This window comes from Crocodylus porosus, unplaced genomic scaffold (assembly GCF_001723895.1).
Source record: "Crocodylus porosus isolate Cpor-Errol unplaced genomic scaffold, CroPor_comp1, whole genome shotgun sequence".
In the NCBI taxonomy this organism is placed as follows: domain Eukaryota; kingdom Metazoa; phylum Chordata; order Crocodylia; family Crocodylidae; genus Crocodylus; species Crocodylus porosus.
In genome coordinates, this window is record NW_017728927.1 from 13,932,658 (window position 1) to 13,945,129 (window position 12,472).

The 12,472-nt window shown below is 51.0% G+C and overlaps 1 protein-coding gene across 2 annotated transcripts in view; it reads left to right on the top strand.

The window, feature by feature from the left end:
• Window positions 1–6: 6 nt before the first annotated feature.
• Window positions 7–12,472, top strand: part of MICALL2 (MICAL like 2) — a 39,397-nt gene continuing 26,931 nt past the window's right edge. Inside the window, exons 1-2 of one of the 2 annotated variants that reach the window (XM_019542058.1) lie at window positions 7–157; window positions 10,458–10,506. In XM_019542058.1, the coding sequence (XP_019397603.1) occupies window positions 15–157; window positions 10,458–10,506 (192 nt within the window). In that variant the 5' untranslated portion in view covers window positions 7–14. Of the gene's footprint in view, window positions 158–1,657; window positions 1,698–10,457; window positions 10,507–12,472 lie in introns of those variants that run through there. The other variant, XM_019542059.1, reaches the window with a different exon arrangement.

A 12,472-nucleotide genomic window follows, 5' to 3' on the forward strand; every position in this document is an offset into this window, starting at 1 on the left:
CGGGGGGCACGAGCATGGCAGCCATCAAGAACCTGCAGCTGTGGTGCAAGCAGCAGTGCGAGGGCTACCGGGACGTGAGCATCACCAACATGACCACCTCGTTCCGCGACGGGCTGGCCTTCTGCGCCATCCTGCACCGCCACCGGCCCGAGCTGCTGTGAGTACCGGCCCCGGGGGATGGCGGAGGGCGGTCCTGCAGCCCCGGAGAGGCTCCCTGGCTTCGCTGCCTGCTTTCTTCCCCAGCCGCAGTCAAGCGGTCTGTAAACCCGGGTTTCGGCTCCAGCCGGGGCTGAGCGCAGCAGCTCGGGCAGCACCCGGCGGCGTGTGGCACCGGGCAGGGTGCTGGACTGGATGCCCCGCTTGGTAGTGAGCCGGGTCCGGAGCGCCGTGCCAGCGCACAGCTGAAAACCCCCCCATGAAATGGCTTCTCTCTTCCCATTTGTACGTTTATTTTTCTTTTATTCCTCTCTCCTCTTGCTGTGGTTGGGAAAGGCTGTGGCTGAGCTGTAAACACTTAAAACCGCGGCCCTTCTGTTGCAAAACCAGTTTAAACACCGGCCCGGGAATGTTTCCTTCTTCGGCAGTTAATGTTTGCTTAGGCTCTGCTTTCCATGCTGAGCCAAACGGCAAGTCCGTCACTTATTAGCCGGGAAGTAGATGCTGGTTCAAGAAAACACAACTTTAAAAACAGCCCTGGGATTTTCCAGGCAGGCTTCTCCTCTCCCGGGGAAGTTTTATAGGAGCTGCTTTGGAGAGAGCTGTGTGACCTCTCCTCCTCCCCATGGAGACGGGGAGAGTGTCTGCTTTCAGAGGAGCTCTTTGTTAAGGCAGGAGGGGCCCGGACAGCATTTTAGCAGCACCTGGACGGCTGCAAATTGCTTGTTTCCACATTTAGAGCCTGGTCCTATGAGACACGGTACTGTCCGCTCCCCGTGCCTTCGTTGTGCGCAGAAGCTCGTTTCCTGAAGGCTGGAGTTGCTTAACACCTTGTCCCAAGAATTTTTTAGAGGGACACGTCTCTCTTCCGTGGCAGGACCCATCAGGGCCGGACACAGGCATGGGTGACCTGGGTGGCCGCCCCGGGGCCCAGGCAGAAAGGGGGCCCAAAAATGAAACGAAGCGCAACAACAAAAAATCATTATCTCTGGCAAATTGGGGCCCAGTACTTAAAGTTGGCCCTGGAGCCACCAGGAGTCTGGTTATGTCCCTGCTGCCCATGCTGTGGTGTTGTGGGTGCTTTTTTACTTTGGAGCTGGTAGGAGAAGAGGGAGAATGAAGTGAGGTGGCACAGAGAAGGTTTCCCTGCAATATTGATTTGGGCCTTGAGCAGGGATGTATTCACCTGGTGGAGGACAGGCTTTGTGTTGTATGATTATGGCTTCCCGCAGGTCCTTCAGCTCTGCCTCCCTTGCTCTCTGCGGGCTAGGTTTTGCTTGTGGAGATCTCTCCTACAGGTGTGTTCTTCCTTATGAAAATCCAAAGAAGCAACCCCTGTCTCTTCCCCCGCCATATATTTCTGTGAACTGTGGTGTGAAGTAGCCCCAGCTGTAGCATAAGTAACAGCCCACTCTCCTGCTCCCTTTTCTGAAGTTTACTCTTTTCTCCTTTCTTTGATCAGGTGCCCTGGTGTAACCCTATGCATTTCCAGCCATATTTCCTTATTTGCTGTCTTAGAGGCTCTCTGCATGACTCCCAAGGTTTCCTTTCCTTTCTATTATTTGGAGTCAGTAAAATGGGAAACATGGGGAGAGGGGTTTATTTGAACAGCAAACGCTCACAAAAAACCTTGCCAAGTCCTGGCTGGCTTTGCACGTCCCACCATTACAAACCTGGATGCTCAGGGATTACAGGCAGGGGCTCAGCTCTGAAAAGTCCTGCCGGGTGGTGTATAAGTCTTAGGCTATCTGCCTAGAGCAGTGGGCAGATGCATTTTAAATATTCTTCTTCATTAGAGCTACTTGGAAAATGTTCCTTGCGATTTCTCTGTGTTTTTGCTAAACTGCTGTTCAGCAACTTCTGGAAGCTTTTTGCCTAGCTGCGACCAACCCTATTTCAGATATGGACCTCCTCAGACAGATGAGCACAGGGCTGTAAATGATAAGACTTTCAGCTCTGATCGTGTTGCTTGTGTGAATTTGAGCAGAGAAACGCAATGAAGCAGGGCACAGTGCTGCTGGAAGGAAGTCGTGCCGTTTGACAGGTGGCAGTTGTGATTGTAGGTGGTCACAGGTACCTCTGAGTTAATGGCCCGGGTATTCCTTCACATTCTCAGTAAAACAGAGTTTGTAAAGCCCACTCGAGCATGCTGGACCGTTTCTCAGGTGAATTGCTAGCAGGGAGGTGGGTTGTGCATAGTTTCATAGTTGGTCGGGTCAGAAGGGACCTGAGCAGATCATTGAGTCTGACCCCCTGCCCTGGCAGGAAAGAGTACTGGGGTCACACGACCCCAGCAAGGTGTCCATCTAACCTCCTTTTCAAGACCCCCAGGGTAGGAGCCTGCACCACTTCCCTTGGAAGTTGGTTCCAGATCCTAGCCACCCTGACCGTGAAGTCGCGCCTCCTGACGTCTAGTCTGAATCTACCCTCTGCCAGCTTGTGACCGTTATTCCTGGTCACTCCTGGCAGTGCTCGGGGGAACAGGGACTCCCCCAGTGCCTGCTGGTCCCCTCAGACTAGTTTGTAACAGGCCACTAGATCCCCCCTCAGCCTTCTCTTGTGGAGGCTGAACAGGCTCAGGTCCCGCCGCCTCTCCTCATAGGGCCTGCCCTGCTGCCCCCGGATCATGTGAGTGGCCTCCTCTGGACCCTCTCCATGCTGTCCACATCCCTCCTGCAGTGCGGCACCCAGAACTGGGCGCAGTCCTCCAGCTGCGGCCTGACCAGTGCCGCATAGAGGGGGAGGATCACCTCCTTGGACCTGCTCGAGATGCGTCTGTGGATGCATGACAAGGTGCGGTTGGCCTTCCTGACTGCGTCCCCATACTGCCGGCCCATGTTCATCTTGGAGTCAATGATGACCCCCAGATCCTTTTCTGCCTCTGCCCCGATGAGAAGGAAGTTCCCCAGCCTGTAGGTATGCTGCTGGTTCTTCCTCCCAGGTGCAGCACCTTGCACTTGTTGGTGATGAATCCCATCCTGTTCTCATCCGCCCACCCTGTCACCTGTCTAGGTCCGATTGCAGCCTATTCCTCCCTTCTAGCGTGCCCACATCCCCCCACATCTTAGTGTTGTCTGCGAATTTGAACAGGCATCCAAGTCACCGGTGAAGATGTTGAACAGCGCGGGCCCGAGGACCGAGCCCTGGGGGACCCCACTGCCCACGTCCCTCCAGGTCGAATAAGACCCGTCCACCACCACGCTCTGGGTGCGGCCCTCCAGCCAGTTGGCGACCCATCTGACTGTGTGAGTGTCGACACCACAGCCCCCAGTTTCTTAATGAGAACAGGGTGAGAGACGGTGTCAAAGGCCTTCCGAAAGTCCAGAAAGATTACGTCCGCTGCTCCCCCTGTGTCTAAGGATTTGGTGACCTGGTTGTAGAAGGCCACCGGGTTGGTCTGACGGGACCTGCCGCTAATGAACCCGTGTTGGTTGCCCCTAAGCATAATCTCCTCTGCCGGCCCCTCGTGGACATGTGTCAGAATAATTTTCTCAAAAAGCTTGCCCAGGATCGAGGTAAGACTGACTGGCCTATAGTTCCCCAGGTCCTCCTTCCTCTCTTTTTTTGAAGATGGGAACCACACTGGCTCTCTTGCAGTCCTCTGGCACCACACCAGAGCACCACGAGTGCTCGTACAGCCGTGCCAGGGGTCCCGCAATGACCTCAGCTAATTCCCTCAGCACTCGGGGGTGGACATCGTTCGGAACAGCTGATTTTAAACACATCCAGTCCCTCCAGAAGTTCCCTGAGGAGAACCTCCCTGGCCCCTGGCCTGGGTGCACCTCCCCTGGGGCCTGAGGGGGGCCCGGTGGGGGGGCTGATCCGGTCCCTGTTCAGGAAAATGGAGGCAAAGAAATTGTTAAATAGGTTATCTTTGTCATCTGGTGTGACGACCAGATTTCCCAGCATGTCTTGCAGAGGCCCCACGTTACCCGGTACCTTCTTTTTGCTCCCTATGTATTTAAAAAAGGACTTCTTGTTGTCCGTGATCCGGGTGGCTAGTCCCAGTTCCACCTCCACCGAGACATGCATTTGTGTCGTTCATCACGGGGGGCCCGAAGTAATTTCTCCTGCTGTTTCTGGGAAAGATCCTAGTAGGAGATTTAAGGGCAAGGCTTTGGAAGTAAAACTAGAGTGGGATAATTGGTATTTGGAGAGCACTGTATGCTTGCGACAGAGCTTGCTTGTGCACGCAGACCGCTTACAGAGCAGCAGCAGCAGCAGGGAGAATGTTGTAACGCTGGGTTTTTCTCTCCCGACCTAGGCAGATGACATCTCCGGACTGGTGGGATATGCAGGAAAGGGTGCTGCTTGCTTCAGGACACTTCAGCAGGCGGCAAACCTTTGTGTTAATCTGTTTCTATTCTGGGGTCTGGAGTCTGGTATCTTTCTCTCTCTCTTTTTTTTTTAAAACTCTTCCTGTTTCCTGCCAGAGAGCATATGGCGAATAGGATAACTTTTGAAGTAGCTGATGTCAGTTCTGTGTTATCAGAGCCCGTGGCAGGCTGCTTATGGTCAGAACTGCGTTTCCCAGTCGCTCCAGGACTCTAGGGCAGATTGGACTTTGATAAAAAAAGTAATACAGGGCTGAACAAACAGGAAAATTCAGTTTCCTTTCATCCCAACAAAGGAGCACTTCTTGTCATTCCCCAACATGCCCTTTCACAGCATCTCAGAGATGCTTGAGTTCATTGATGGCTGAGGAACAAAGCCAGAGTATTAAGTGATTGCTTGTCAGAGAAAGGGAACTTTCCTTGTTGGTATGATATCTAAGATACGAGCTGTGGTGTTTGTAACCTTGGCATCGACCACTGAAGGCAATGCCATTGGCCACATTGGGGGTTTCTGACAGTCTATCCCAAAAAGTAAATCAGAAAACCAAGGAACTGAGCTCTCTCTTTAGCTCTATTAGCTCCAGATGTTGTGGAGAAGTTTTGCTGGCAAGGTTTTGATTAAGCTCTTTCTTCCGCTCCTTCTCCCTTTCAGCCTGTGGATATTGTTCTTTCCCAGGTTGTGAAATGGCATGACTTCCCCTGTGTGGGAATTTTGAATGTGTCTGAAATCCTTTGAACACTAGAGGCTGAGTAGCATTAGGTGACTGGAACTGAGGATCTGTTGAGTGTTGCCTGCACTTCTTCAGGAAAGGTTTGCACGGTTATCATCGGCTAGTGAGATCAGGCAAACCTGGGCAGCAGGGCGGGGTCTGTACGTAGATCCTGCAGATAGGAGTGGAGTGGGTAGTGCTGTAGGACAGACACAGGTGACTGTAACTGGGGACTCCGGACTTTGGTGTGCGGGTCGGCCCGGGGGTAACTACCCTGGAGTTTGAGAACCACGGTGAGTTTGCTTAGCAGTACACAGAGCCAGACTATTTGCTTTTACTTGCCCAGCCTGTCTGAACAACCTGCTTGCCAGCACTGAAATCAATAAGCCGTAGCACTCCCAGACACCAACTCCCTTTGGGCTGGGTCAAGAAAGGAGTGAAGCACAGCAGCTCTGAACATCGCAGTGCCTCCTGGGCATCTGGGCCCAAGCAGAGCACAGAGCCTAGAGTTTGGTGACCAGGCTCCTTGCATGCGTGTGGGGTGCAAGGTGCAGCACACACGATTGTGCTGCGTGGAGCTGCCAAGAGCTAGTGATAGAGAAACTCCGAGAATGGGGTGGGTCTGAAATCCTGCCCTGCTGAGTCTTCAATGCCTTCCTTCGCTAGTGATTCCTACCTTAAGCCCTCCCTGTTTGGGAAGTGCCTGTGACTTTTCCTTCAACTAGTGAGCAGGGCTCACTCTTTTCTTTTAAAACAGTGAAGAGTCCCTCTGCTTTCATGATAGCATTGTGGTTAGTGCACTCAGGATGTGGAAGACTTACACGTTTGGTACTCCTCTCTGCCCGAGAGGACTCGCACAGGTATCCCGAGTGCCTGACGTCAGGGTGTCCAAAGGTGCGGGCAGTCGTTCTCGACCCTTTCTATTGAGGCTGATTCTACCTAGAAGAGTTGAAGATGTGTTGCCCTGAGAAAGGGAGTAAGAGTGAGGAGGACTGGAGCCTCTTTGTTACCTCGGGTACCTGCGAGAGGGAAGGCCTGGGTTGCAGTCCTGGCTCCAAGGGCTGTTCCTGTATTTTGCATCCTTCTCCATAACTGAGCAGGCTTCAACAGGAGGGGCTGGGGGTGGCACCATCCCATCACATGCAGGTGGAAGAGGCATTGGCAGCCACTGTATTTTTTGCGGATTGAGGAACGCCTCCCAAGTAGAGTCCACAGGGGAGAGATGGGGATGCCCCATTCATGGATCCCGACGGGACTTTTGTGTGAAGTAGGAGTTGAGCTGTGCGGTGCAATCAAGACCGTGGGCTTCTGGGTATGTGGAGACCTGAGACTTCAGGTAGTTGGGGAACTTTTAAGCTCAAATCTGGAGCTCTCTGGGGACTTTCAGTGCCTCCAGGGTTTGGCAGGAATCATATGGGGGGGTTTTCTGGATCACAGTTATGGATTTAGGCAGAACTTGGATATCTCAGTCCCTTTCTGGATCTGACCTTTTGTCCTCTGCAGGCTGGAGGATGGGCGTGGGCTGCAGTTCAGGGGTGTGCAAATTGCACTTCGCCTGCCTCTGTAGGGGACTCGCCCTAGGCTTTTCAGAGGCCTGAGGCAAAGTAAAGCTTTGCAGAAAGTGTGCAGCTCCTCTTTCGTCTGCAATTACATGGTCTTGAGCTGGCCTGTGTGTGACTTTGTGGTTGAGAGTTTGGGAAGGTTGTGGGCTGGTGGGTGTGCACAAGCCGCTTGTCTGCAGTGGCATAAGGCTGAAGCTGCCGCTGGTGGAACAGGCTGGGCTTATATCTGCAGGCCTGCGCAAGGGTTGTGCTGCTATAGGCACATGGCTCCACAGAGCATGACCTGCTGCTCCTAGGGAACAAGGTAGAAAGACGCGCAAAGCTGAGCCACTTAAGGTCATCCTGACCTTCCCCACGGGCAGCTTCTGCCCTTGGCCGCGGCGAGCAGCTGTGGGATCGTGCTGCGTCGGTAGATCCGCTGGCTGAGTTGAAGGAGCAGCCGGGAGTCTTCCTAAGGAAACACCTGTGCTGGGGAGGGACTCTGAGACGGGACGAGCTGCAGCCCCGTGGAGGCGGCAGGGCTGTGGCAGCAGATTGCTCATGCGGCGCAGGGGCACAGGCTGCCTCTCTGCTCAGGGAAGAGCTTGTGCCCTCAGGAGAAGCTGTGGGTACAGGCTCCCATACAAACTCCTTTTCGTTCTCTTTTGCCATCCCAGGATTTCCTGAAGGGCCGGACAAATGTTTCTCCACCCTCCCCATTAACAGAATTGCCTGTGTCTCTTCAGTGGAGAAATCTCAGGCTCTGATTTAGTTTTCCCATTGTTTTAACTTTGCTTCCTGAGGATTATGGTTCTATTGATCCAGAGGACAATTGCTATAACGGACTAAAAAGAGCATTAGCAAGTCAGCTCCCTGAGGAAATATTATATGTCATCTAATTCGTGTGACTAGCTGATGAGGGATCTGTTCTGCAATAGGGAGACGAACAACTGTGGGGGGTCTTAAGGTGGAAACAGCAGCCAACCTGACTGTACAGGTTCTGTTCAGAGAGAACTGAAGGAGATTTCTTAAATGCCCCTCATTAGAGAGACCTGAACTTTTTTTACCTCTTGCTTCCATCCCAAATTTGATTCATCTACTCTTAGTGTTGCAGTATCCAAAAATGCAAGGGATTGAAGCAGTGGGGACAAAGCATAGCTGAGACTGAAATTTAATTTATTTAGCACTATTTTAAACCTCTGGCACTGGTAATTTCTGTGCACGCCCCACAGCTGTGCCTAGACAGGTTGAACGATACAGAGCAAAGCCTGGATTTGTCCCAGTGCTGCAGTGCCTTTCCATCGCCGGTCCAGCCTACCTGGACTCCCTGCAAAAAGACCTTATGCTTAAGCTGCTACTGTTTGCTTTTTTCTCAGTGTCCTCAAAAACCTATGTTGTGTGTCCTTAAAAACAGAGACCAGAGTTGGAAAACAACTGTTAGGTCATCTTGTCCAAAGCCTGCGAGGCCCAGACTTTTCCCTGCATTGTATTCTTAAATGATTCAAGTGATAAGTCTCCCCTTGGGGGATTAATCTGGTCTGACAGATTCTGCTGTTAGGGAAAGTTTCCCTTTAGTGTTTAACCTAAATTTATCCATGCGGCTCTTTGATTGTGAGTAGCAAACAGCCTGCAGGGAAGGGAGAGCTAGCTCTTCATGCTGGCATCTTGCATGGTATAGAACTGCCCATGCATGCGGGGTGTTAAAGTTGTACCCATGGGCCACCCATGTTCTTTGTCCCAGGGACATGAATGGTAGGCGGATGTACAGTAGTCCTATAGTGCTGCTGTAGCTGTAATGGTCCAGGGAATATGCAAGAAACAAGATGCATTTGGTAATATCTTTTATTGGACAAACTCAGTAATAGGGAGAGATGTTGGACAAGCCTTTAGGCACTAAAATACCCTTTCTTGATAATAGGAAGATGGTTTTGTTTGGTTTGTCTGGGATGAAGCAGGATGATTTTAATGAGTGTCATGATGTGTTGAGACTCCTTATCATTATTTTCATTATTCCTGCCTCAAGACAATGGTTTAAAAGGAAAGCCCCAAGTCAGGAGTCCATTTGGACAAGGAGAGAGGGGAATGGCTTTGTAAGTCTTGCCTGATTTTATAATTGGGATTTCTTCATTGGTTCTCACTCCATTCAGCTTACCAGTTCCCATGGGTGATTGCTCAGCTGTGCCATGGAAATAGGCATTCTTGATCTAGACTTGTTGAGCAGAGATATGGTGACAGTTTGCGGCACTGATGAAAGGAAATGATTTCAAAGAAAATGTAGTTGGATCATTTTGAAACCTGAAATAAATGATTGGCTGTTTTCAAACCCCTGTTCACCGAAGGATGAATCTTCCTGCCTTTTTGGAACGTGGCCATTGCTTTTCACTTATTAATAAACCTCTCTTATTTGGTGCTTAACGACCCGCATTCTGTATTAAGTAAATAAGAAACACAGCTTATCCCTTATTTTCAGTGAAGTTTGTGCAAAGGATCTTGTGTTGTGGGGCAAACTTGTATATTCGTACCATGAATTGGGAGTAAGCTTTATCCTGGATTTCTCATATGGTTGTGCTTTGTTCCCTTGAAGTTAGATGAAAAATGGATGGTGGTTTTTTTGGGTTTTTTTAAAAGGAGGCTGCTTAAGAGCTTGAGGAAATCCAAGCAATTGGTTTATAACTCTGCAAAAAAAATATCACACAAATATTTCTTCTTTTTACCCTCCTGATTAATTCATGTGTCCTCTCTGCTGTAAACATTTTGCTTTAGTTCTGCAACCCCATAATGTCCTAGTGGCAGTGCGTAAGGACTACAGTGGATGCCAAGGAGCATACTGAATAGGGAATAGGTCATCCTAGAGATATCCGATTCAGTGCTCTGCCTCTACAGCATCCATTTCTGCCACTGTTAGAGACAGCATACTGGGCTAGATAGACCACTGGTCTGACACGATATGGCACTTCTTATATTTGTAAGCAACTGGTTACAAAACTGGAATCAGATAGGTTAGTGTCTGCGTCTGGGCTGAGTGGCCTCATTGGTGGATGTGAATGAGATCTCCAGATTGACTGATGCTTTTTTAGTCTAAGTGGACCGACTTGGACCAGCTGCTTCTATGATGTACGTGACTCCTGTGGTCTCAAGAAGTTCATGAGATTTGCAACCATTTGAGCAAAGCCTTGAAGAAGGGAGCACCACAGCCGGGCCTCCTCTGATGTAGGAAGTCGTTCAGGGACTGGCAAGTCTGAGGGAGGGACCGGGTCCTATGTGCCATTGTTTGGGGAAGTGCTGTTCCTGGCAGATGCTGTGATCTGTCTGGCCTCAGGTGTCTGGTGAAATGGGGAAGGAGCCAGGGCTCTATGAAGGGATGAAGGAAGTCTTCGCCTCTCTCTCTTGCCGCAGAACCCTTGGCTTTATGCAGGGGCTTGGCATAGCCCCCTCTGCACGCCTGAGGGTAAGGAAGCAGGCACTGGATGGCAGGGTGAGCCAGAAATGTTCTCGCAGATGGCTGTGCTGGCAGGTTCCACCGAACACCGCTGGCCTTATGAGAGTTCCCTGTTGCAGGTCCTTGTCCATCTGGAATCGTGGATAAAACCTGCTGGGGTTCATCTCCCAGGCCACCTCCCAGTGAATCGGACTCCAAGGGGCGTGGGAAGCTGGCATTGAGGCAGGCCGCTCTAGATCACCAAAATAATAAAAGATCTCCTTTTTCTGTGTTGCAGAAACTTCAACTCCCTCAGCAAAGAGAATGTCTATGAGAACAACAAGTTGGTAAGTGGCATTAACCCTTTTATGCCTGTTATTACCCCTGACCTGCTCTGTCCCGGACTGTTTTGCCCTGTAGCATGGTGTGCTCTGAATGCTTACCCGTGCATAGATCAGATTCCAGTTAACTAGCAAACCTGACACATGAACTACATTGAGCATGATGTGCTTCCAACCCCTTTGGCTCATTCTGTATACATCTAATTTGCTGTTTGAAAGTGGTTGCTAAAGTGATCTGGCTATTTTAAAGTACCCGGCAGCCATTCAGGTTTCTTTACTGGTTGTGTATTGATACCCGTGTATGGGAACTAGGTTTTTTAGGGGAGCCACTGCATTGCTCCCCATTGCTCCCCTGCATTGTGTCTGGCTTATGCGGAGCAGAGTGCTCTGCCAGCCCTCCATTAACAATGAAAATGGGGAACAGCTTGTGCAGTGCAACATACTATGAATTGCTCCATCCTCAGTGGTTCCTTTTGCAGGGGGAAGCTTTCCTATGCTGCTTGCCAAGATCCTTGGATGAAAGTCATTTAAAAAATGCCACATTTCATTCAGCTCCCTGCATCTGACATGGCCACAGCCACAACTGTAACCAGAAGGAGAAGAGCCTTGAATGTGGTGTTGAGAACAAGGCCAGCCTGGTGGTTTAGTGGCAGTGTGCATTGATGCTCCATGAATCCACATCTTTTAGGGCTGTGCTCCTGGGATTGCCACTGTATAATGGGGTGGGGTTGGGGTAGTGGGGAAGAAGGAGGCAGGACAATAATCCTGTAACCCCAGCCTGGCCCTGGCAGTGAGTTGGCTTCAGGTAGAAAGTAGCTGTGATATGTCAGGGCCTTCAGAGATGGTGGAGGTCACCAGGTGAGGGCAGGAGAATGGGAGCTATCCCAGAAAAATAAAGGGATGACTGAGCTCTTCCTTGCTGCTGGCTATTTAGTAGGAATACTGCTACAAGGAATCCTCCTCCTGTCCCCTCTGAGTTGACTTGCTCCTGCTCCATGCCTCAAAGAGGCTTTGTGGGGATGGTGGCCCTCTTGTCCCCAAGGTGTCTGTAGGGCAGATGTTGACTTGCTTGTTGGGGTCAGAACAAGGATTCTGCCTGCCTGGGAGGGGAGGCTCCAGAGACCAAGGCAAAAAGGCTGGAGGTTGAGGGAGAGGCTTTAATATCCTGACCATGTGTTTCTTGGAGACCAGAGTAGGGTTTGAGAGAGGTAGCAGGAACCATCTGAGACTCTCTGTACCCTGAGCCCTGAACAATTATGAGCCGCTGAGAGGCAGTGGGGTCCTGGGGCCTCTGGCTTTCACAAATGTGCTACTTCAGGATGGCTCTGCAGCTTCCGTTGTCCCTCCAGGGAGGGCTGGATCTCAGGCCACCCACCCACTCCCTGCGCTGGAGTTAGGAGCCAAGCGTGGGATGAGCGATTGAAGAAAGGAATTTTCCCTTCCTTCCCCAGAAAAAGAGAGGATGAAGGTTCAGCTGTTGCTGCCTGGCACCAGCCCATGCTGCCTATCGGCCCCTTGGAGTGAGCTGGGATAGGAACAAACCCGCAGCTTGTTTTCTTCAGAGTTTAAGGAGCCTGAGTCCTTTTAACCACTTGCTGGCTGTCACAAGCTCTGCATCTGGAAGTGCAGCAGTGCTTTCCTGGTTGCTGTGTAGGGCCAGTAACTCTGTCCCTATGTTCTCACCCACCTTTCTTTTAGACCCTCCCCCATGTGCTATGAACAGGCTGTGAGCACAAGGGGTGTTGTGCATGGGAGGGACGGAGCAAGAGAGTGTGAAAGCCATGGTGTGAAGGGAGGGAGAGTGTGGCTGGCTGATGAGGCATAGCCAAGCCTCTGGCTGGGAGCAAAAATGACAGAGGCTGGGGGATATTTTTGTTTTTAATTCAGATTTTTTTTGTTTTTAATTTGGATTTTAGGCATTGCATTGTGTCCCTCTCCACCCTCCTCTTGGTGCAGAAAAGAAAGAGGCAGC